At 45.2% G+C, this 24,640-nt stretch overlaps 1 protein-coding gene across 1 annotated transcript in view; it reads left to right on the top strand.

The window, feature by feature from the left end:
• LOC119433970 (sodium-dependent noradrenaline transporter) overlaps positions 1-24,640 on the top strand; it is a 193,576-nt gene that overhangs the window by 157,530 nt on the left and 11,406 nt on the right. The window contains exons 6-10 of the mRNA XM_037701262.2: positions 4,361-4,499; positions 4,897-5,031; positions 5,770-5,873; positions 13,990-14,227; positions 15,573-15,713. Of these exons, the coding sequence (XP_037557190.1) occupies positions 4,361-4,499; positions 4,897-5,031; positions 5,770-5,873; positions 13,990-14,227; positions 15,573-15,713 (757 nt within the window). The remainder of the gene's footprint in view (positions 1-4,360; positions 4,500-4,896; positions 5,032-5,769; positions 5,874-13,989; positions 14,228-15,572; positions 15,714-24,640) is intronic.

A 24,640-nucleotide genomic window follows, 5' to 3' on the forward strand; every position in this document is an offset into this window, starting at 1 on the left:
CACGAGTGTACATATAAGAACGCTTCTCTGCTCGCAACATGCGATACCTGCATGCAGGAAAAGGAAGTGCGAAGAACAGATACCTTTTAAGCAACGACCGAACGAGTTCGAGCAAAGAATCCTGACCTCACGGATTAAGCTAGAACGTAGTTTGGAGGCGAGTTAGGCTAAGAAGCGTTGCGTTGCGCAAACAGGGGAGCGCGATACCAAGCTGCGGTCCTGATCGACGGCCCCCGTAAAGGGTCCGTCTGGGCCAGCCGTAAAGATTCTCGCGCCAGGAGGCCACGTGCGCCCTTTTATCTGGCACTTCCGCTTGACGCCTCCGCGGACCCCTGCCCGCGGTAAGGGGGTGGGGGCGATTTCGGAAAGCACTCCGCGGACGCCTACGGGACACGGGGCCCTGCGGTTACCATGGCTACTATCGCCCCGTGCACTGTGCGCCCACCTAGCACTATTTAGCACCTCGCTCGGCTTTGTTTTGACCTTGCTCCTCCTTGGGTGCAACCCACCAGACGCCGCTATTTATACCTTCATTCTAACTCCTTCCCTGCCCATATATCGGACGGCTAGGCTCGCGCGTCATGGCACCCATCAACAATCAGAGCGCGCCGCCTTCGAATGTTTCGGACCATTCGCCCACGGGCCTCAAATTGAGCTCACAGCTGTACCTTTGTTCCTTGATAGCGTGAATGCGAAATAAATGTAGGCGCAAAGTGGTGCCTGCCGGCACTCGTCGCGTAGTGTGTAGTATAGAAAGAGAGCTCATGAATGTATCTCGCTTATGTAGATACGAGTATGCACATCACAGAAACAATGTGAAGCTCATCATCGTCATCATCAAAATTATCATCATCAGCAGCAGCAGAAGCCTATATTTTATGTCCACTGCAGGACGAAGGCCTCTCCCTGCGATCTCCAATTACCACTGTCTTGCGCTAGCGTATTCCAACTTGCGCCTGCAAATTTCCTAACTTCATCATCCCATCTGGTTTTCTGCCTACCACGACTGCGCTTCCCTTCTCTTGGTATTCATTCTGTAACCCTAATGGTCCACCGGTTATCCATCCTACGCATTACATGGCCTGCCCAGCTCCATTTCTTCCGCTTAATGTCAACTAGAATATCGGCTATCCCCGTTTGTTCTCTGATCCACACCGCTCTCTTCCTGTCTTTAACGTTAGTCCTAAGATTTTTCGTTCCATCGCTCTTTGTGCGGTCCTTAACTTGATCTCGAGCTTGTTTGTTAACCTCCAAGTTTCTGCTCCATATGTTAGCACTGGTAGAATGAAATGATTTTACACTTTTCTTTTCAACGACAGTGGTAAGCTCCAGTCAGGATTTGGCAATGCCTGCCGTATGTACTCCATCTCAATTTTATTCTTCCGTTAATTTCTTTCTCGTGATCAAGGGTCCCCTGTAAGTAATTGACCTAGATAAACGTACTCCTTTGCAGACTCTATAGAGGCTGACTGGCGATCCTGAATTCTTGTTCTCTTGCCAGGCTATTGAACATTATCTTTGTCTTCTGCATATTCATCTTCAACCCAATTCTTACACTTTCTCGATTAAGGTCCTCAATCATTTGTTGTAATTCGTCTCCATTGTTGCTGAATAGGACAATGTCATCTGCAAACCGAAGGTTGCTGAGATATTCGCCGTTGATCCTCACTCTTAATCCAATTCCCAGTCTAAGAGCTTGAATACTTCTTCTAAGCATGCAGTGAATAGCATTGGAGAGATTCTGTCTCCTTGCCCTACGCCTTTCTTGATAGGTAACTTTTTACTTTTCTTGTGGAGAATCAAGGTAGCTCTGGAATCCTTGTAGATGTTTGCTAAGCTATTCACGTATGCCTCCTGTACTCTTTGATTACGCAATGCCTCTATGACTGCTGGTATCTCTACTGAATCAAATGCCTTTTCATAATCTATGAAAGCCATATACAGAGGTTGATTGTACTCCACAGATTTCTCGAGTACCTGGTTGATGACATGGATATGATCCATCGTAGAAAATCCCTTCCTGAAGCCAGCCTGTTCTCTTGGTTGGCTGAAGTCAAGTGTTGCCCTGATTCTATTGGAAATTATCTTGGTCAATATTTTATACAATACTGAAAGCAAGCTAATGGGTCTAGAATTCTTTAATTCTTTAACGTCTCCCTTCTTATGGATTAGTATAATGTTGGCGTTCTTCCAGCTCTCTGGTACACTTGAAGTTGTGAGGCATTGCGTATAAAGGGCCGCAAGCTTTTCAAGCATGATATCTCCTCCATCTTTGATTAAATCTACTCTTATTCCATCTTCTCCAGCAGCTTTTCCCCTGGTCATGTCTTTCAAGGCCCTTCTAACTTCATCGCTAGTTATAGAAGGAGCCTCTCTATCCGGTTCATCACTATTTCGAATGAAAGTAGCTTGGCTGCTCTTGGAACTGAAGAGGTCAGTATAGAATTCTTCCGCTGCTTTTACTATGTCATCGAAATTGCTGATGATATTGCCATACTTGTCTTTCAGTGCATACATCTTGCCTTGTCCTATGCCAAGCTTTCTTTTTACTGATTTAATGCTGCGTCCATATTTTACGGCTTCCTCAATCTTTCCCACGTAAAATTTCATTAAATCTACTGTTATTCCATCTACTCCAGCAGCTCCCCCCCCCCCCCCCCTTCAAATGTGAAGCTCACAGATGCCCAAATTTCCAGCAAATAACATAAGCAGTACGGCACACTGGCACAGATACACGTAAGGACGTAGTTTAAGATGCACACAACGGTCATAAAGTAAATTATAGCACACTAACACAAGTGTGTTACTCTACGTTATCACGTGTAATAAATTGGCGCCTGTGATTCCGTAGTATATATACAAGATCGTACGAATATACGGAGATCTTAATGAATACTCAATAATTTCGATATTCTTCAGAAAGACATCAGAAGCCAAAAGCGTTCCTTGTTACCTTTATGATTTAAATTTTATTGTAGTTTTAGGCGTTTCGGTTCGCCGTCAGCCTGTGTCTTCCTTAGTCTGTGGTTCTTGCATTGTGCCTCAGCATCTGTTTTGCAGCATAGTGATTGACTAGTCGAGAAGGTGATGAACATATACGCGTGACCGCAAGAACATATATACGTAAAGCACACTTGTATAGAGAAATAGAGAGAAAACAAGGCAAAATATTTCCACGAAACATGAGCAACAACTGGAGAGAAACACACAGATCTGACCAAAACTGGTGAAACTTACCGCAAACAACTTGGTGGTAATGATGAGATCGTTGTCCTTCGGGCTCGTCTCCTAAAGTGAAAAGAAAAATTGTGTACCTACACATTGTTTCAGTACACGTGTCTCGAAATTTTGGACATTGCCCCTTCAGGCATCTGTTGAACTTCACCGCAATACACCAACGTAACTCAATCGGCAGCATCTTTAAAAATGATATTTCAATATATCGGCCGAATTTCAACAATTTTCACTTGGCAACGTCGAAGGGGTACTCGCTTCTAATAACATACGCATTTACGGCACTTAGACGTCACTTTCTGCTGCGTTAAAAAAGTGTTTTGGTCTAGAACAAAACACTGCTGGTGCATTTCAGGAAAGTTCAACAGATTGTCGAAGGAGCAATGTCCAGAAATTCGGGATACGAAGCATCCAGTTTTCTTAAAACCATGACTGGCATCACACGAATTCGAAATGTGACCACACAACAACACATCCCTGGCCGTTGCCAACGCTCTGGTTACTAAAGGCAGGCAAAATAGCGAGGGCCAAGTCGCCAGCCAATGACGAATGATTCTTGCCTGTCAAATACTTAGTGAGTTCGGCCTTTGGTTAGCTGAAATGCGGTCTAGATCCCACAGTATGCCATCACTTTTTTTTTTTTTTTTTGAGGCTTTACGAATGCAAAGCCGCTGTAATGTAAGAATTCTATTTATTCGATTCTTTTCCTTCCTTTTCATCCACCGTTCACGGTTGGCCGATCCCGATGATAACGTGAGCGGAGCTCCGCTTTGGATACTGAGGAAACGTATAAAGGAATATCATTGGAATAGAATTGTTACATTATTCCGGTCCAGATGTTTATAGAAAAAGCTACCACCGGGCGATGTGAAAACGCTGATTTCTCTGGTACAGTGGAGCTTAGGTATTTAAGCCACATTATAACTGAGCCAAATGTTTACTATATCTGAAACTATCGTAAGTGGAGTCACTCAAAAATCAAAATTCCGGTGGCGTGATCTCTTCAACGGCGTATGTCAAAGCAGGGATCATTAAGGGGCAGCAACAAACGGTTGCCACTGCGAAGAATTTTTTTTTCCGAGTGGTGGGTGCCACCTTTCACATCATGCGGTATTTTCTTTGGCAGCCGCGCGGTGCTGGAGCTGCACACGAGCCCCGGCATGCACGATCTCGGCAGTCCAAAGTGGCAGCTGCTGCTCTGCGTCTTCCTGGTTTTCATCATCCTCTACTTGGCGCTCTTCAAGGGGGTCAGCTCTTCCGGAAAGGTAGGCCACGGGCTGCGCCACGTTGCTTATACGGATGCGCGTGGTCGCAGCACTTTCCAGACCCACGTAGCCGCTGCTGCTGTTCGAGTCTTGTTCTGACTGCGCACTGATCTATTTAGGAATAGCGAAGGCACACTACAAACGGTAACTGGCAATTGTGGGACTGCATGTTCGCGTAATTTCGCCTAACTGCACCTTGCGATTGGCCGGAACCTTGGCTGCGGTGTCGCTGAATACCATGATTGGCTGACGTCCGTGCGCCTTGCAGTGATGGGGAAGCTTGCTTAAAATTGGCTCATTAATTTCGCTGTTGTGCGAATGTGTATGACGTCGTCGAGTAGCCAGGTGCATGTGCTTGTGTGTGAACAGAGAAAGCTACATGGTGTGCGTGACGCAGGTGGTCTGGGTGACGGCCACGGCTCCTTACGTCATCCTGACTCTGCTTCTACTGCGTGGTGTGCTGCTGCCGGGTGCCGGCCAGGGTGTTCAATACTACCTGCAGCCGAATGTCAACAAGCTCCTAGACACGCAGGTGCGGCCAACACGGTGCTAGCTTCCTGAGCGTCTTTGCTTGTCATCGCCTTTGCAGCCCTATTCATTACCTGTTGAGCAGAAGAATGTCATTCGACAGCTAATTAGCGTTTCGGGCGCCTCTAGTCACATCGATCTAAAACCTGAAGCTGCGCTCTTCTACTCAAGGCCGCCATGAAATGAAACGAGATGCAACCCGAAGGCCCGTGTGCGATAAAAGGTGAGCATAGGGCTAGGCGCTAGTATACTTTGCTTCCGCAGAACGTGGTTACGGGGTGTCAATTATACCGACGGTGGTTTTAAAAGCCAGCCAGTAACGGGTCCTTCTGTACACATTTCACGATATCCATACAGGTGCATGCTTGTTCTCCCCGTGATTTATCCAGGGCGTTAGCGAAAGATACCCACGCATTTACCGTGTGGGTGTCTCTCGGTGAAGAAAATTATAGACGCTGGCTTCAAAGAGGTGGACGACAAGCGATGCCGGCTGAGGTATATGACAAAACGTTTCACACCCAGAAAGAAGTCCTTAGTGCGCCCGTCGCACATTCAAAAGCGATCGTGGCACCCGTGTATTTACAGGCTACGCGCCCTTTGCGACATTTCACGCACGCACAACTTACGCGCGTGTTTGTAAACACGGCGTGGGTTATCACCGTGACGCGAGCGATAGCGCTCGGTGGTAGTCGGCTTACGGCCATGTGTACGTGTCTTTGTCTTATTTTTTTCTCCGTCGCAGGTGTGGGTGGACGCCGCCGTGCAGGTCTTCTACTCGGTGGGAGTCGGATTTGGCGTTCACCTCACGTACGCCTCGTACAACCCGTTCCACAACAATTGCTACAGGTATATACGCGCACGCGTATGCTTCTCGACTGCGGTCACGTGCTCAGCGCGAATTCGTATCTGCGAGAAACGCCACTCTTCTTCACATCCAACTTTTTTTTTTTCTGTTTTTGCTCCCCCGCAGCGTCCCCCGTGGCCGCGCTGCGGCGTGACGTGGTATAAGCGACCGCTCAATCGCGGGCCCCACGGGGTGCCTTATTAGCAGAGCTCCCAGTGCAAAACGCCTCGCGAAACCAGTTCGCGAGGCAGGGCTATCGCGCATGGTGCGCGGCGTTCATTAGGCCGACAATGTCCTTTTGTTTCTTATAGCATGTCTAAGCAGTCACTTGCTCGAGGAAGGTTCCGAAGACGAGCAGAGCTCGCAGCGGTTCGAGAAGGGCCTCTCTGTTGGTACACTCCTTATACAGGCCTCTGAAGGACCATGGATCAAATTCATTGCTGCATGGGTGAAGGGGTAAGCTATTGTAATGGACATCCTACGTACACGAAAATGGCCGCAATGAGTCTGAATCGCAATGACCGCAATAGAACGCGGTTTGCCATGAGTGACGCTGGCTGATGCCTCCCAGGGCTAGGTTATGAATACACGTATACTTAAATATCCAAGAAAGTAGACGGCGGGACACGCCACCACTGTAGCTTGATTGGTAAAGCATCGCAATCAGTCAAGCGAAGGTTCTGATTTCTGAATTTGACTCCCACTGGCAGCAAAGGTGTTTTCATTTCATTTTTTTAACGACTAACTTTCTTTGGCTCTTTCGACCGTTTTCGTGGTCGATGGTTGGTGGTTATTCTTTCACTGCCGCTACAAAGGTGTCGAAAATAAGGGAGAGTGAACAGCGTGCGCACACACGTATATTCAGCGAACACAGACGGTCCCTCAGACCACAGCACTTTAAGTACTCCAACAGCACATGAATAGCTTTATACGCCGGCGACGGATGTGGCCACCGTCCCAGAATGTTTGCCTCTGAAAAATTTCTGAAGTCCATCGAGTTTAATCCACCTTAAAAACTGGCAAATTGCCCATAATAATCTGCAATAATCCGGCATTTTCTTCGGCCAAGCTTCATTTGCACCATAAAACGACGACTGGTTAATTAGTCAAGTGTGGCCTGTCTGCCCGATGCCCATATGGAGCTGTGTTTACAGCCAGGCTGGCAATTAACGGGGATAGAGAGTCACGGCTGGAACGAAAACCAAACAGCGACCACTGACTCTGCCAATACACGTGCGAATTTCTGGGCCTCTCGCGTGTCATGGCGCTGCACAGTCGAAACAGCGTCATTCGTCCTAAATGCTGACACCTACGTGTGTGTGCTCCAAACTTTAACGGAATAGACTTAGAATAACGCGTCGCCCGGGTAACGTTCCAGTTCAGTCAATAAGAGAGGGCCTTTCGTGACAAGCTCTGTTGCGTGAGCGGAAATTTTAAAGGCAAATTTTTCGTCGTAAAATGTGGCGCCAGCGTGCCCCACTCGTTGGGAGACGTTGCCTCATGCGCCGCTGACACAAAGGCCAAGTTACGGCTATACGATGAGACGCCCAGGGGGGTCCGTGGGAGTTGTGAAAAAGAAAACGCACAAAGCGTACGGTCGCAGTTTCTGGCGAAAATAGGCTTTTGCAACTCAGTCGCGTTGCTTGCGTGAAATGTGCGTAGTGACAGCGATTGCGTGGCTCGTAGAATTATGTTCCTCCTTGAATAAATAATATTGGAAAACACGGATGCAGTCCATTCACTGCAACACATCGATACTTGACAGTATGGCAGGGGCAGTCTAAACATGAGTCAGTATAGAGAGGCCATCGCGAACGTCATTGTGCTTATACAATCTCTGAACGCCCGTCATTTATTTATTTATTTATTTATTTATTTATTTATTTATTTATTTATTTATTTATTTATTTATTTATTTATTTATTTATTTATTTATTTATTTATTTTTACATGCAGGTACCTCACGATTTCCGACATCGGAAAATTGTGTGAGGGGGGAATTAGTTGTTTTTACAAGAAGCAGTCAAAACCAGACAAAACAGAAAGGGGAAAAAAGCAAGAACCTTTTGGTTTCTAAAGAAATACATTAAACTGTGCACAAAAAATGAAACAATATAATATGGTAAGGACGACGCATAAAATTCTGGATCTACATAAACAGCAACATCTATCCAAGAATACTTTTCTGCTGCTAGAGAAACAGCGTATCCAGCAGTGTCCTAAAGATTGCAGCGTCTTCAACGTTCGCTATATCTTCAGGAAGGTTATTCTGTACTACAAAGACACGGGGCGAAGCAGACGTGTTAAATGCATTAGTGTGACCGTAGAGAAGCTGAAAACTGGATTATTGTACAGACGGCGGGAAATGCGATGTGATCTAAGAAGCGGCAAGGAAGAGTGATCTTTACATTTGATGATTTTGCGCATAAGAAAAAGAAGCAAAATGTTTCTCCGTGAATCCAAAGAAGAAAGTGATAGCAATTGTTTGATTCTCGTCACGCCAGAATGTTCGCTGCAATCGTTGACTATAAAGCGTGTGGCGCGGTTTTGAACTGATTCTAAAGAACGGATAAGACTTTTTCAGGTGACCAGATGGGCGACGCATATTCGAGTTTAGGGGCACTATAACATAAAATGATTCCAAACTGTTTTGATTCCAATCTCCTGACGTCAAATTTACGTAAACACCGACGCAAGCATCGGGCGGTGACCCGCAGCCCAATCAAACACTCTCCTCGTTTATAGGATGTCATATTTGTTCGCTTTCAAAACGAATAACATTGCCTGCACTGAGAGGTGTTTGTTATCTAATTGGCTGACAAAAGGCGAGGCGCACACTCTAGTGGAGAGGGTTTCGATGGAGCCGAGCCAGCACAGTGAAAATAGATAACCGCATGAAGAGGGTGGTGCCGGCTTCTCCGATTGGTCCGCTTCGCCTTACTTAGCTTGCGGTGGCTGGTCCAAAATCGCGGCGGCGTGCAACGGAAGAATAAGAATGCCGCTAAAACAGATCCTCAGCAAGGAAGAGTTGGCAGAGCGATGTCGTATGCACTGCCGAAAGGGCTCGATAACGTTTTACTGCCACGCAAAAAGGTTTATCATGCGCAAATAAGTACATGCTCACCGGCAGGTGTCAGTAGCGAGGGCCTTAGCGATCGGCGGGCACCCATCTTCTATTCCATTCAAAACGGGGCAGTCTGTGGCTATTCAGAAACATATTCAGTTTTGTTCGACATATTAATGCATTTTTTCGCGTTCACGTAACTTTGACGTGGTGAGTTTTCGCGGTTTTGTGAGGTCGCGTGACAGACAGGCGAAGGGGGCGTAGCCAGAAAACATTGGACCAATAGCAGAGGGCTAATGGGGAAAAGGCGTCGAATCAGGAATAATTATTTTTCTTTTGTGCGGTTTAATCATGCATAATCAGTGTGTACACGTTATATCAGATGGGGAGCTATCGCGGTCTTCGTGACGTCGCGTGACAGGCAGGCGAAGTTGGGAGTGGCCCGAAAATGTTTTGACCAATCGTGGAGGCTGATTGGAGAAATTGGAATGAAAACAGTTTGGAATCATTTTACGTTATAGCGCCCCAAGTAGTACAAGTGTTTGCTAGGCGAGTTTGCACGTGGAAGTGGGGGGTGTCGCGAAAATTGCGCTTTAGGTAACCTAGCATACGGCACATGCTATCTTGTTAATGTGTGTAGACTAAGAAAGGTTACAGTAAGATGAAGGTGGATGGGGACAGGACTATCATCACAAAAATAATCAAACGTGTACATTGATCACTCCCGAGTAAAAGTAATTCGGTTATACTTTTATGCATTTAAAGACGCAAAGACAGAGCGTTACTGGCCCTCCGAAGATTTCTAGAAGCAAGCAATGTCCTCGGAAACTACTCAGTAGAGTGTTTATCTGTGATAAGCTCACTCTAGGTGATTAATTTGACCTGACTTTGGCCCATTCAATGCCTGGATTCATGTACCTTCGTGTGAATCTAATCCGTGTTTTCTTTTGTGCCCTGATTTTAGTAGTGTAGTTACCTGACCGGACTTTGTGTTGACTTAATTGAAATAATGTTTCTGGACTTTGTGTTACTGTAGGTTGGAGTTGACTTTTATATTTAATGTTTTTAAATAATTCTATTTGATATCTCTATGTGAAAAGGAGTATCCAACTTAAGGTGACATTATCTCCTAAGCACCGTATAATCATAAATGAGATATCAGCAAAGATGAACACCAAATTTTAATTCAATCAAGATGTTGCTGCAGAGTGATATGATCTGATGGTGAGTGGATTTTGCGATAGATTGTGTAAACCTTTGCGAAAAGACGTATAGACGACATGATTTCAAATGGAAGATTGTTTACAAAAATTAAGTATACCAACCCAATGACACTACCCTCGGGAATGACAGATGTCACTTCAGTGAAAGGAGCAGAAATGTTCTTGATGAAAGTGAACTGCTTACGAAAACACAGAAAGTTTCTAAGCCGAGAGACCATAAGCGAATCTACGTTAATAAACGACAGGTTAGCTATTAATATGCAAAGGGCCTTAGATAAATCAAAGAACATGCAATCTGATCGAAGGTTTTCATTCATGTTGATAAAAAGCTCGTTTGTGAACTCAATGAGCTGAGTATCGCAAGAGACCCCTTTGCGAAAGCCGTGCTGGTTGCTGAAAAGTTATTGTTTTGCTCTAAGTGAGATGTAACGTGCGATTTAATAATGATCTCAAGTAACTTACATGGGAAGCTTGCTAGAGATACGGGACGACAGTTACTAGGTTGGCATTTATCACTTACTTTGAAGATAGGCATGACTTTGGAGACACTCCAGTCGTATGGAATTCCGTCCATTCATGGGAGTTGCTAAAAAATGTGGTAAATAACATGCTTGACGTGACAACAGTGCGCTTTAGAATTTTGGAGTTAGTATCGTCGACACCTGAACATGTTCAATGCCTAAGGTTAATAATTCGTGGTGAGATACCACCTGGGCTAATGGCTATGGGGTTCATAAACCGATAACCAACTGTAGCAGGTAGGGGCATACTGGCATAGCTTTCCTATGCGAAAACATGTGAAAACTGAAGTGAAGTAATTATTGAACGCTGAAGAACAACCTTCGGGAGCGATTGGAACACTAACATCACCCAAAAGCAAGATGCGGTTAGTAGTGTGTGAGTGAGAGATTGCTTTTTACAGTTTATTGGGGTCATTCATTAAAAAGAATTGAAGGCCATGCGGAAAGAATTTGTGTTTAGCTTCACGTACCACATGACAGTAAGCATCTTATGTAACGTCGCGTTTCGCCTTCGCCCATGCGGCCGGAGATTGCAATAGCTTAGCGGTTCCGAAACGAGGCTTCCTTTTTTTTTTAGAAGTGTGCAAATTGTTCGATTACACACCACTGTTTGAAATAATGACACGAATGGATAAGCGAGATATGTAGTCGCACACCAACTGTAGTAACTTTTCTTTGAAGAAACACCAATTTTCGTTAACAGACCTGTGGGAGAAAGAAGCCAAAAATGAACTTGAAAACTTACTAAGGCCAGATTTATGGCTGTAACATCTGCTTTGTTATAATTGAGTATAGGTCTAGGAGTCACCTGACGCATGCATACAGGTAAACTAATTGTACACTGAATGAGTCGATGGTCACTGAAGCCATCAATGTATACAATAGAGCTAACTTTTTCAAGTGCCGATGATAAAACAAGATCGAGGGTGTTTAAGTGACTTGTGGGCTGATCAATTAGCTGAACAAAAGATGAATCAAGAGTTAAAGAATCCTGGTACTCCACTGTATCAAGAAATTCTTTTGAGTCACGTGAATGAGAAGTTAGGTTCGGTCAGTCAATGTCGAGGTAATTAAAGTTTCCCAAAATGAAGACGTTGGCTTTCGGCAACTCTGAGAGGAGTATCGTTAAGCTGTCATGCAAATGAATAACGAAACTATCTGGGCTGTCCCATGGTCTGTAACTGAAGCCGAATATAGCTTTTGATGCCTGTGATGAAGTTCACACCAAAATAATTTCTAACCGTGATGGAATGTCGACTGCGAACGACGTGATATAATTTTTATTGCGATAGCAACTATATGAACACTCCAAGCGCATTTCTGCCGTCGCCGTCGCCGTCTTCGTCGCCGTGAGGTTCCGTATAAAGTCCAACGGCGATAAAATCGTCGCCGCGCGCCGTATGCTGTATGTGCGAGTGAAAGCGCGCGAGGGACGCACGCTTTCACGGAGAGCTAACGCATGTCAGAGAGCAAACGCGACTTCTTTAGTCGTGCGAAAGGCCGTGGGGCGATAGGAGGGAGAGAGGGAGGGGAAGCGACGTTTAGCTGCGGCACCAAATGCGTATCTTGCGACCGGGCGCAAGGGGAACTGGCGGCTCAATCTCCAACGCGAAAGGAGGAAAGCGGGAAGGCAGCGCGGAAAGTAGGGGGTGCGGCTTCTACTCTGTCAGCAACTGCGTACTTGTACTTTGCGCGGCTGAGGGCTGTCGCGCGCACCGTATCTTGAAATCGATCTCCACAGGGCTCTTACCTTTGTATGCGTTGTGCATTCGCCGCTCACTTTCCGTTGAAGCGATACACCGCACGAACCTTCGCTCGCTGCTGCAGCCGCGCTTGCTCACGCCAGCGTTTTGACAGTGGTTGTCTGGGGTCATCGAGTGTGATCTACTCGTGTTTGCTTGTGCGCGCTGACACCATGCTTGTTAATTCAGTTAGTAAGTGAATGTGTCCAAGTTTAAGCAGCCTATAAAACTACTATCCTTACTCCGTATACTCTACTAGTAAATTTGCTATCGCAATTGGTGCTTCGCCTTTCGGGCGAAACTGCGACTTTTTTTTGAGGCGACGAGCACGCCTCCTCTCGTTCTTCCTTTCTTATCTTTTCTGTAAATGCGGAAATTGGATGAATCAGGCAAATTGTCGCTGTCCGTTTCAGCCACGTTTCCGTAAGCAGTAAAATGTGCCAACTACAGTTTTCAAGGTACGAACATGACTGTGCGCGTTTTGCAAGGATGCTACGTATGTTAACGTAAGTCAATTTATAATAAATGGTACCAGCACGTGATATCAAACGATTAGTAACTGCGCGCTTTGCTGCCTGGCGTGCTATCTATCGGGAAGCTTGTGTTACTCTATCAGTGTTAGTGTCGTCCACATAAGTAGCATTATCGATTCGTAGTTTACAAATAAGTGCTTGAAAGGCACAGTTTCTTGCTTTTCTAAATTCTCAGTTTCTTTCTGGCGAACTTGAGCGGGTAATTTTTCGTGGATGGCAAAGTCCATACCTTTTAGTTTGTGACCTTTTTCCAGTATATTGTGCTTGTCTTTAAAAAAAATGTAACTTTTGTGATGACTGATCTACACTTATAAGGTTCGTATCTGATAAGTCTATGGGCTCTTTCAACTTTCGGTGGTTGAAATACGATGTCGAGATTTTGTTAACATAGGTCGCTAACATTTTGGTCGGACGAGGGCCAGGACTCGGATGGTTCGTAGGGGGGGGGCAAAGAACAGCAAATCAAAACGACACAGCCTGTTCTCAGTCTTCGCATCGAAACTCGGTGTCCTTAAGCTCTTCGCCTACGTTGTCGACAACCATTTGCAATGGCGGGACTGTTGACGAATCATGACTGGCCTTCAAAGCCACGACGTGAACTTCGACGGCACGGACATCGACAGAAGCCTTCCAAAGTAACAGGGAGCGCAGGCGAAAGTCTTTTAAATGTTCATACATCTTCAAAGGTTACTTTTTTAATGTCGTGGTGGTGGGCTGATTGCAGAATTGGAATAGAAAAATTTGGAATAGTTTTACGTTATAGCGCCCTAGCATGAAGACTTTCTCGTGTATATACTCAACCCGTTTCCTTTGGGTTCCTTGAAGCTAATCAAAGCGAAATTGTATGGTAGATTCCCTGTGCAAACAAATGTGGCGAAAATCGTCATGTATTCTGAAAGGTTTCTCATGTCTTATCTACAGAAATGGAATATGCTGAGTTCGTCCCACTTAACCATACAACTGCGATTGTTGTCACCATAGGTCCGGGGCGCTGAAAATACTAAGTGTTCGTGTGGTCGGCCGACGTTCGTGCAGGGACTGCCTCATGACGACGGCGGTTAACAGCTTCACGAGCTTCTACAGCGGCTTCGTGATCTTTGTGTACCTGGGCTACATGGCGGCCAAGCAAGGGGTGCCTATCCAGCAGGTGGCCACCGAGGGACACGGGCTCGTGTTCCAGGTCTACCCCGAGGCCATCGCAACTCTGCCCGGCGGTCCCCTGTGGGCCGTGCTCTTCTTCGTCATGCTTCTGACGCTCGGATTAGACAGCGCGGTCGGTGAATCATTGCTTGACGCGGCGACGTGCTATTTCTTCAACTGCTTTAGCGCGATACCAATCTTCTCTCGCTTACATTTAGCTTTGAAGCACATATTTGAGCACTTGACCTAACACAACCTAAATAAACCTACCTCTGACACTAGGCCTTGATGGGGACAGCTCGGTATAATATCGACCCACACCAGAATTAGATTTGGTTACACTGCAGTGATAATACGCTGCCGTAACTATCCGGTCGCTTCCTAAAACAACCAACTGTTAACTGTACATAACGCTTACGAAGACAAGCTCAACACTGGTTCAAATCTTGCTAAGGAATTGGAATGGCCACTCCCAGGGGTTATACCTGCACCAGATAAACATTGAGCGGCTTCAATATAGCACGTGATGACCACTCGAACGTGAGTCATTGTTTTACTTCATCATATATTGTACTTATAAGCGTAGGTAATTTTATTTCCAAGTGCAGAATTTATATGCCAATATAGCGAAATGCGATGAAAAGACACTACTTTGCCACCTTGTCATGGGGGCCAAACTACGTCCGGTGGAGTATGCACACCCACCAGGCAAAAAAAAAAAAACTGAAAAAAAAAACACAACAAAGCCTCCCTGCTTGAGTTGTCTGCGTGCTCGACATCGGATCCAGTGTGAGAGAGCCCTGCTCCGCAGTTATTTCTGTCTGTCACTTCAAGCAGGACATCAAACTCCGCTGACAGAGAGCTAGTTTCATAACGTGGTGAAATTTCAACGCTTCATTCTCGTTAAACTTTTCACACTTTAATTTTGCTTTGATTGCAGTGAAATATATTTTAATGGAGAGGCGTTACGATAGCACTTGTGACCTGCTAAGCTCTTTTCATTACCGCACCCTTTGTTGATGGTGTCTTTTAAAGCAACAATCTGTAGTTCTTTAAACCACTTGCATATTTTTTGCTTTCAAAAACTTTATAAAGGTAAACTTTCCGCTCTGAAACTAAGCTAATCAGTTATGTTTTCCGTAAGTTGGTTCTGCTCTGCTCAACTCAAAGCACAATTCCACGCATTTTGTACGTCTATTTACGTTTTTTTTTTTTTTTTCATTTTTCGGATAGCGCTTGTTATTTCCATCACTTCTGGCATTCTCGCAAATAAGATGAGTGACCTGCCCTTCGTTGTAAACTAGCTGGGTACGGAGACTCCTGTTTCAACCTAAGTTACTAGGCGTGGTCCTCGGCCACGCCACGGCTTCCGACTTCTTGTATCGAAGCTTTGCCCGATAGGAAAGGAGTGAGCGTTATACGCTGCTCCGATTCTACGCCGCTGACGGCGACTTCGGGGGGGAACATTGTTGTTGCAGATGGGTGGCCTGGAGAGCGTCATCACGGGCCTCATGGACGAATTCAAGACGTTCTTCGCACGCTGGCGCTGCCGCCGGGAGGTATTCACGGCGGTCGTCATCTGCGCCTCTTTCCTTATTTCCATCGTCAACGTCACGAGGGTCAGTACCCGCTAGACGTTTGGCCTTATACCAGCAGTGCATGTTCGACACGAAACGTTGCGAGGGCGAGACAGGGTCGCAAAGGACACCTTTCTTGTTCTTCCTCGCAGTCCTTGTATACACTTAGCTGCCTGTGGCGATAACTTAAGACTGTGGCGATCATCCTGCTACACCCACGGGGTTCATGAGTTTGATTGCCGGCAACGGCAGCAACATTCCCGTGGGCACGACGCCTGAAAGAGCACGGGTTAAAAAAAAGCTATAGGAAATCAACCTCAACCCGGATCCTCCGCTATATACGGCGTCCTTCGTGACACGAGTTGGAATTCCCGGGATAAGTCCCGGTTGTCCCCGATGTCCCAGGTGATAGCGTCCGATACCCAGAACACGTCTGCGCCAAGCTTGTGTCACCTTGTTTTCGGCAATGCTCTTGTCCCAGATTGCAGCGAATTCACATTGCGTATCCCCAGAAATTGTAGGTTGTCCCGATGTTTCCATAATATTCGCAATTTGTTAACAGATAACAGATTTCTTGACCTTGGTAAATAGAGCATACTTTCGCCAATGTCCCAATGGCGACCGAATCACTTGTGCTACGAACTCTATCTATACAGGATGTCACAGGTAACACGGGCCAAGCTATCATAAAACAAGCTACGAGATAGGAAGACAGGACCAACACTGTTCTACTTGTGGTCGTTATCTGCAAAAATTTCTATTTCTTGTTATGTTCAAATAGTTAATTATCCGAAATTAATTAGCCTAATTATTATTTATTGGTATAATGACGTGTATTCGGATGCGAAATTGTTCTTCGTATTTGAAAACGCCACGCTTCAATAATTTAGAGCCCGCTACATTTTTCCTGATTATTTCTTCCGCGTTTCAATCTTGTAAAGCGAAATGCGAAAAAAAGTCAAAGTCAGCAGTAGACACCTTGTATTTAATGCCTTTTAAAGCCACTGCTAACTTGAAAGTATGGCATTTATTTTGTTTCTCATAGTCACAGTCACGTGAAATTCCCATACTGCGTTACCTGTGCATTGACGGCTGATGTCTTCATTCACAACTGCTCCTTATTCACAACTTCTTTCCTGATTACCCTGGACAAGGACCCCGAGTAATCAAAAAAGGAGTTCCACATCTGTTGAATGTTTTCCTCCGAGACGCTGAGATTATCAACGTTTGGTGGCACAGCCTTGCTAACAACGTATGATATATTCAGGCGGAACAATTGCCGGCCAAGAATGCTGCAACACCTACACCACCAGCAGCCGCACCACCAGTTCCAGCTCTTGCTCCTAACCAACATGTAACTTTAGCCGAAACAGAAATCCAGTAAATGAAGTAACTTCGCATTATTTCAAACAATGCTTCTTTAAGAAATATGCATGGCACGGCGCCTGTGAGCCTTTATGTGGTTCATGGCGCATATTTCAAAGCGCGCGTAAACACACACACATTTAGGCTATTTCATTATGCCTAAATAGTCATGAGCGCGTCTGTTTACTCGGAAGAATACCTGCAGTTTACGGTGTTTTTGTTAGTTAAGGCATGAAGCCAAAGAAGATAGAGCACTCAACTGTCACAGGAGGCTGAATAGATATGTATAGCCACGGCGTAGTCAATATTTTGTTCCTATTTTTTATGTTCTTCATTAGAGTTTCATCGCGTTTCCTGGGCGACCATCACTTTGCATCGGTGTTGCCATTACATCTAATATTTCCATCATACATTGCAAAAGCAATGGCGCATACTATACCAAGAGCCGCCACGCGTGTATCGTTATTCCGGTAGTTTCGCTCTCGGATAGAATGTGCGCAGTGTATGCCTCTTGCTTTCTTATTTTTCCGCACCTGGCCAATGCAAAAGAGCCTCTAAAATTCCTTTCGACGGCCTAATTTTTATCCAAACCATGCGAAGACTAACACGGCGACCAAAATAAGACTCAAGAATGGAATTTGGATCGTCTCACTGTTCTGTGGGCACCCCTTGCCTTACAGGAAGCCGGCGTCGTTTGTTTCACTTTCGCGGACGCCCTCAAAACTCGTGTACGCACACGAAGACTACGCCGCGCACAACATGCAACGAGCGTTAAATATAAAATGGTTCATTTTGCTCAGATTGTTCATGAATGCCTGATGCTGCTGCTTCTGTAATGGCAATATTGCGGAGGTAGCGGGTAGTACCGATCTTGGGGCGCCAGCAGTAACGCGGAAACTGTTGGAGATGAGGCAGAGATTGCTGTCGCTAGAGAGCGTTGGTAGGGGCTTGATTTGCGCTCACATGGGTACGCCACGACAACGGCCAAATACGTGCTTGCTCAATCACGCGGTGTTTTTCTAAGGATCCTTAATTGCGATTTTCTCTGTCGCCTTTTCTATCCAAGCAAGGAATAAAAATGAACAAAATGGTCCCCGCGTAGCTTGAAATATACTTTGTTTCTTTTTGCTACTTGGAAAAGAAGGGCGACACATGATGCTGATGAGAAGTGTTACGGCTGGTTATCGTTTTCTTTAAGTTACGAAAACACTTCTTGTTCAATTGCGCATTCATGAAAAAAATGCATATTTAAATATAAGAGCAGGGGTCCAATTCAGTTGCACACCTAAGAACAGCCCTGGACAACCAAGTCAGCGACTAACTTTTTTTATGTTATCTTTAGTTAGCCAATTCGCCGAAGTTATTTAACCAAATTAGTAATTACTGGTTTAATGGCGGAAGTTTGAAGGCCAAATTGTGCTTCGCACTAGAAAACATCATATTCTACAGCTTCAAGCCCAGTACTTTGTTCCTAGTGGCTTTTTTCCGCATTTCAATGTCGTGGGGCGAAATATGAGGGGGAAAATGCAGTCAGCGCGCGTGCGTGTGTCTCGCGTGCGTGACACCTGCGCTATTAAATGAAGTTGCAAGCAACTGACTCTGCTCAACGATTGACACAGCGACCGCGTAAAAGTGGTAAGGAATCGGTGTAACTATTTCTTCTTCTTAGCTGCTACTAAGAGCCACGTGACACTGTAAGCTAGAGCAGTGCACGGAGTTAAGAAGTAGGATTGCTCTTAGCAGCAGCAAACGTTGCACTGACGCCTTCTCACTTTTACGAAGTCGCCGTGCCGGCCATTTAGTAGAGCCAGTTTTTTTTAAACCTCCTGATGGCATTAATTTTTTAGTATGTTGCGCCGCAACCTTGAAATGCAGAAAAGCAACTAAGTGCAAAAAATTATGTGGTTTTACGTGCCAAAACCACGATCATTAGGCACGCCGTAGCGGGGTGACTCCGGAATAATTTGGAGCTCCTGGGGTTCTTTAAACTGCACCTAAATCTAAGTACACGGGTGTTTTCGCATTTCGCCCCCATGGAAATGCGGCCGCCCTGGCCGGGATTCGATCCCGCGACCTCGTGCTTAGCAGCCCAAAACCATGGCCACTAAGCAGCCATGGCGGGTAAACTAAGCACAATGTAGCGGTCAAGAACCATAAAATGTTTTCGAATACAAAGTACAATTTGGTGTTCAAACTTACGTCAGCATGCCAAAAATTATTTATTTGGTTAATTAACTTCGGCTAATTGGTCAATTAGGGATAACAAAAAAGAACAGTTTGCCGAAGGCGACTGCTGATAGAACACCGTTGGTGCCATTGTGACTGCTGGGAACACCGTTGGTACCAGAACACATTGGTACCTTGTAGGCTGATTTTTTTTAAATAGATTATTCCATGTTAGCTCGGAGAGCCTGTACCCACGACGACCAAGGATACACTGATTATAACATTGCTGCTGCTGATTACGTTAGTCATTACAATTACTTTTTCAATTTCAATTGAACATATCCACGAACATTAGACGATACTAATGATAATGTAAGCGAATTTACCGTCATCTTACAGGAGGGAAGCCACCGATATTCTTCTTTGTTTAAGACGTCAGAAATTACTTACTGGTTCTCTTCGCAATTTCGGTCAACAGTATGGTATAAAGAGTGCGCCCACAGAAAAGCGTGGAAAGGTTTATTGGTGAAATGATATAGCAAATGTCAAACGTTACAGATTTATATACAAAACGTAATAAGCAACTCTCCGATCTCCATCGCACCACTTAAATTGAGGAGCAATATGAGGTCTGATGACACCCTTTTACGGTGTCATCATAGGACATACAAAAAAATACGACCGCTAGCGGTCGTATGTTTTAATTATCTATTTAATTTTCAATTATTCGTTCTCCTGTTTGCGAGGACAAAATCGTGCATTCGATTCCTGGGAGTGTCGGCCGCATTGCAACTGGGGCGAAATACAAAAATCGCTCGAGTGGGGAGTTATGAGTTGTACCTCACGGAGCCAACGCTGTACAGTGTATTGCTTTTGAAGGAAAGATTTTTCTATGCTGTTAGTCACAGCTTATTTTTATTGAAACTTGGTGTCAACCATGTTTCTGCTATATTATTGAAATTTCTGCACGGTTACCTTGCAGATACTCAATGTTATGCAAACGCAAACGGAAAGATCTCTTGCACGCCCATTCCGCCGCTAAAAGTATAGCACAAACTCCCGTCCTTGCAAACATTCTTGTAATCTGTGCAAGGATTTGGCAGACTCCACAGACTCTCAGAATGGGGATGCTTGTGCATGTATGTCTGTGCTTGACTATTCTGTTGTATTATGGCAATTTAAGGTGGATTGTGCGGCCGGTAACTGATTATGAATCCCTTTTGCATTTGTCGTGCGCGCCGTAATGTGTTTACAGCTATTTTTCCAGTTGTTCTTGTTCTCTGTACTTTAAGCTTGTGTGTCATATATATGCTCTGACATGTTACTACATATATCTATCAAAACATGTCCTTTTCTCTGTATGTTCTGTACGTGACTGCGTTTTTATGTGACGGCGCTTGCATCGCCTGATCTTTTTATGGCTTGTATATAGTCACAAAACCGGTATACATATTTTTATGATTCCTGATGATACCATGTGCAGCAGTACCAAGACCGATAGGTTGTTTCTGGGCGCATTAATAAACATTGATTGATTTTCCCCTAAAATGTACTGGTTGATTTTCTAACTTAATACACTTCTTTTTTGGTAAATAGTTAGTTAGTTAGTTAGTTACTCAGTTAGTTAGTTACTCAGTTAGTTAGTTAGTTAGTTAGTTAGTTAGTTAGTTAGTTAGTTAGTTAGTTAGTTGGTTAGTTGTTGGTTAGTTAGTCAGTTAGTCAGTCAGTTAGTCAGTCAGTTAGTCAGTTGGTTAGTTAGTTGGTTAGTTAGTTGGTTAGTTGGTTGGTTAGTTGGTTAGTTAGTTGGTTAGTTGGTTAGTTAGTTAGTTAGTTAGTTAGTTAGTAGTTAGTTAATTAGTTGGTTGGTTGGTTAGTTAGTCAGTCAGTCAGTTAGTTGTGTAGGGTTTAATGGCGCAAAAGCAGCTGAGGAGATGATGCGCCAACCACATAAGTATTTTTTTAAATTTTTCTTCGCGTTGAGCCAGCGCTTCAAGTAACTCCAGTTGAATTGTTTAATAAGCCTCGGCCCGCAGGCAACATTGTGACAAGGACACTTCTCTTCATCAGATGTCCACTGTCGAATTTTCTTTGTTTCATTCCCGTCACTATAGTATGGTCCAACAAGAGATGACCACCGTTTCCGTCTCATGCTATCTTCTTTCGGTTTTTATTTAAAATTTCAATTTCAATGTATTTCTGCACTTCGTATTTATGCACAAAAGCTGCCAAGCTGTCGTATATTAAATGATGAGCTGCTTTGCGTGTACTAAAGGATTTAAGCAACCCTTGTTTGCAATACGGTTTGCGTCTAACCGTTCTGTTAGGCTTTTAAGAAGTGAATAAATGTTCGATATGTGATTCGATATTCGAAGACTATTTTTTTTATATTTCTATTCGATTTGAGAAGTTGACTAGTTCAACACCTCCAGCTTAAATTTAAGTGCACGAGCATTTCCGCATTACGCGCCCCCCATAAAAATGCGGGCACCGCGGACCGGTTTCGAACTACGTGCTCAGCAGGGGAACACTGTAGCCACTGAACCAGCGTGGCGGGTTCTTTCAGCTTTGTATTTATTGCAGGATAAGAAACTGCCCTTCTTCTGCACTCGCACGCGCCCGCCCGTAGACGTTGGCTTTTTGCCCTTGAAAGGGTACCTTGCCTCAACTGCAACTGTGCCGAAAGCAAAGCACGCTTCTCAGGAGGAAAATGATGGGTTGCAGCAGCGGATTGTTCGCGGCAGGGAAATGCCGCGAACACGCAGCCCCGACCTCACTACAAACACCAAGCAGAATCACCAGGCAAAATGAGGTAGTTATCGATAATAAAAAAAGATCGAGAAGTAACAATAATGAACAGATAAATAATAAAAAATAAACGGAAACGGGCTCCTGCTGCGGAGAACAAAAGTGCATAAAGTGAAGGAAACTCAGTTCCCCGAAGCGCGGAGCTCGACACACACTGCACGACCTCATTGCGCTCACGTTAAGCGGCTAGGAGTAGCGATCCTTGCCGATCATCGTCGCTGACGGCGGCGTGCTGTCGACGCGTGGCGGCAGCGCCGAGCTCCTTAATTAGCGCGTCGGCCGGCTGCAATGTTGTCGCTGCACTGGGAGCGTTTCATTGTCGCCGGGATGGGCGGACCAGCTGCTCCGGCCACCGCGACTTCGCCGCGGGCGCAATTACGTGGACCTCGCGCGCGCCACTGCCGTCGTCGCGCTCTGTCCGCGTGCAAACAGATGCCACGCGGCAATAAAAAGAGGCCCACTGGCGATTGACCCGCAGGCGGCGCCTAATTGGCCGTGTCCCCCGAGTCGCCACTGGGCGTGGCTGGACTTCTTTACCCTTGGAAGGCGCAGTCGCGTGTCGCGAGATGGCTTCACAACAACAACTAAAAGAGAAAGAGGCGGTGTTGAGGGCCTCGACGCCTGTTCGAGGAGCCCACAACACCACGGGGGTAACGTCCCACTCGTTCGGGAATTCCGTGTCCTTCCAAAGCGTGAACGCTGGTAAGGCGCAAATTGACGCGCCGTCCAGGTTTGCCGAAAGCCCTTCCAGACTAAGTCATTAGTAATTTAGTTAGTTAAACATACAATTAGAGCTAGTTACAGTTATCAGGTATTTTCCTCTTTTAGTGGGATGGAGTGTAATCGGCACTGGGATGAGAGTTACAGTATGGAATGCAATGAACTTGGTTCGTTTATTATTTTTGTGAGAGTCATGGTCATCCTCACTGACCATTTGATACAAAGTGCACTGCAAATGACGCCGCGACGACATGACCTCTGCCAATGATAAGAGCACATGAGCTAGTTCTTAGGAGCATAAAGTAAGCACATTGCAATAGTTAGGAGCGCGTAGGAACATTGCAGAGCTGTAACTTAAAATGACGCATGCATCGTTTTGAGATATCTACGCTATTGTAAACCCCCGTAAATCACAACGTTCTCTAGAGCAAATAACAAGGAATGCTCTAAATTATCCATAGATTATAGTTATAATCGGGTCATCATCAACTTGACACACTGCCGACAAGTCCGTGGGCGACATGTTGACGTGAGTGTGCACATATACGCTAACCACAGTGACAATAATCTGACCCAACTTTACCTTGCAGCAAACGGTTTTGGAGGCTTCCGTCACTGACTTGGCCATTAGTGCTGATCGAAAGTCCCGTCATAGATACATCGCTCTGCTTAGTCCACCAGGACGCCCGGTCTGTTACACCATAACAGTTGGATGGAGGAAAGTTAACGAAGACCCTTGATTCAAGAGGTAGCGACCATGTGCCAGTGAGACCATGGCCATGAGCTAGGAAGAGGGTCGCGTTGCCGCGTCCGCGCTATCCGAGTTTCCGCACCGTCTTACCTTATGACACATGACATGCGCACACTTTTCTCGACCACTTCTGACAAAAACAAGTGCGGTTCATCACAATCGTCGCAAACCATCTCGGTGATAGTGCGCACACTTCGTTTCACACACCACAGGGCGGAGCCCTTGACTACTACGACAGCAGAAAAGTGGAAGCGGACGAAACAGCGCGAAGACATACAGACGTAGACGAGACACACTGGACAAGCGCTGACTCGCAACTGAGCCTTTTATTGGAAAGGAACATATATAAGCAATTGCACCCCAAAACTATAAGAATTGAATGAACCCATGATCAGCAGCGCTGAAGAACAAGAAAGAGCAAAGACATAAGAAAGAGCACAAATAGAAACATTCATAACATGTAGGGTTAGTGCACGTACTCAGCAAATAATCATATTCTTTGTCCGATAATGAAGCCGAAGCCCGGCTGACGCATACGTCCCCTATTCTTTGATTGTGAAAAGCTTCGATGATTTAGCGAGTTGATTCCTATGTTTTAAAAGAACCTCTGTTTCTACAAGCAACAGTGAACAGTCACATATGCGACATTGTGAAGCCAGATACGATTCTAGTGACTTCGTTAATGACTGATTATGTTCCTTAATTCGAACATTGAGGCACCTGCCAATCTGTCCCACATATTATTTTCCACATGTAAGTGGTATTTCAAACCCTCACATTACCAAACTTTCAGGGTGCATACGTTGATAACTGCTTGACATTGCAACCATCATGTACATCGTCACACAGCTCCAGTTTCCTTCTAATGAGTTGGCAAATTCTTGCTCCTTCAAAAAAAAAAAAAAAAAAGACAGGACGTGTTATTAGCAACCTTTGCCGGCCATTACCAAACAGCGCTTACGAACTCAGCGAATTGAGCCTGATATATTCAATGTAGGAGAATATCATTTTTTTAATGGAACCAACTTTTTCGCAGCGTGTAATGCAGCTGACAATGTGTCCTCTGTACTGGAGAATTTGGCACGATCTCATAGTTTAAAATAATTTCAATGGCATCTTGCTCTGTGGCCGAGCTTGCTTGCTCCATTTTGAACATCACCCA

Source organism: Dermacentor silvarum, chromosome 1 (genome assembly GCF_013339745.2).
Source record: "Dermacentor silvarum isolate Dsil-2018 chromosome 1, BIME_Dsil_1.4, whole genome shotgun sequence".
In the NCBI taxonomy this organism is placed as follows: Eukaryota; Metazoa; Arthropoda; class Arachnida; order Ixodida; family Ixodidae; genus Dermacentor; species Dermacentor silvarum.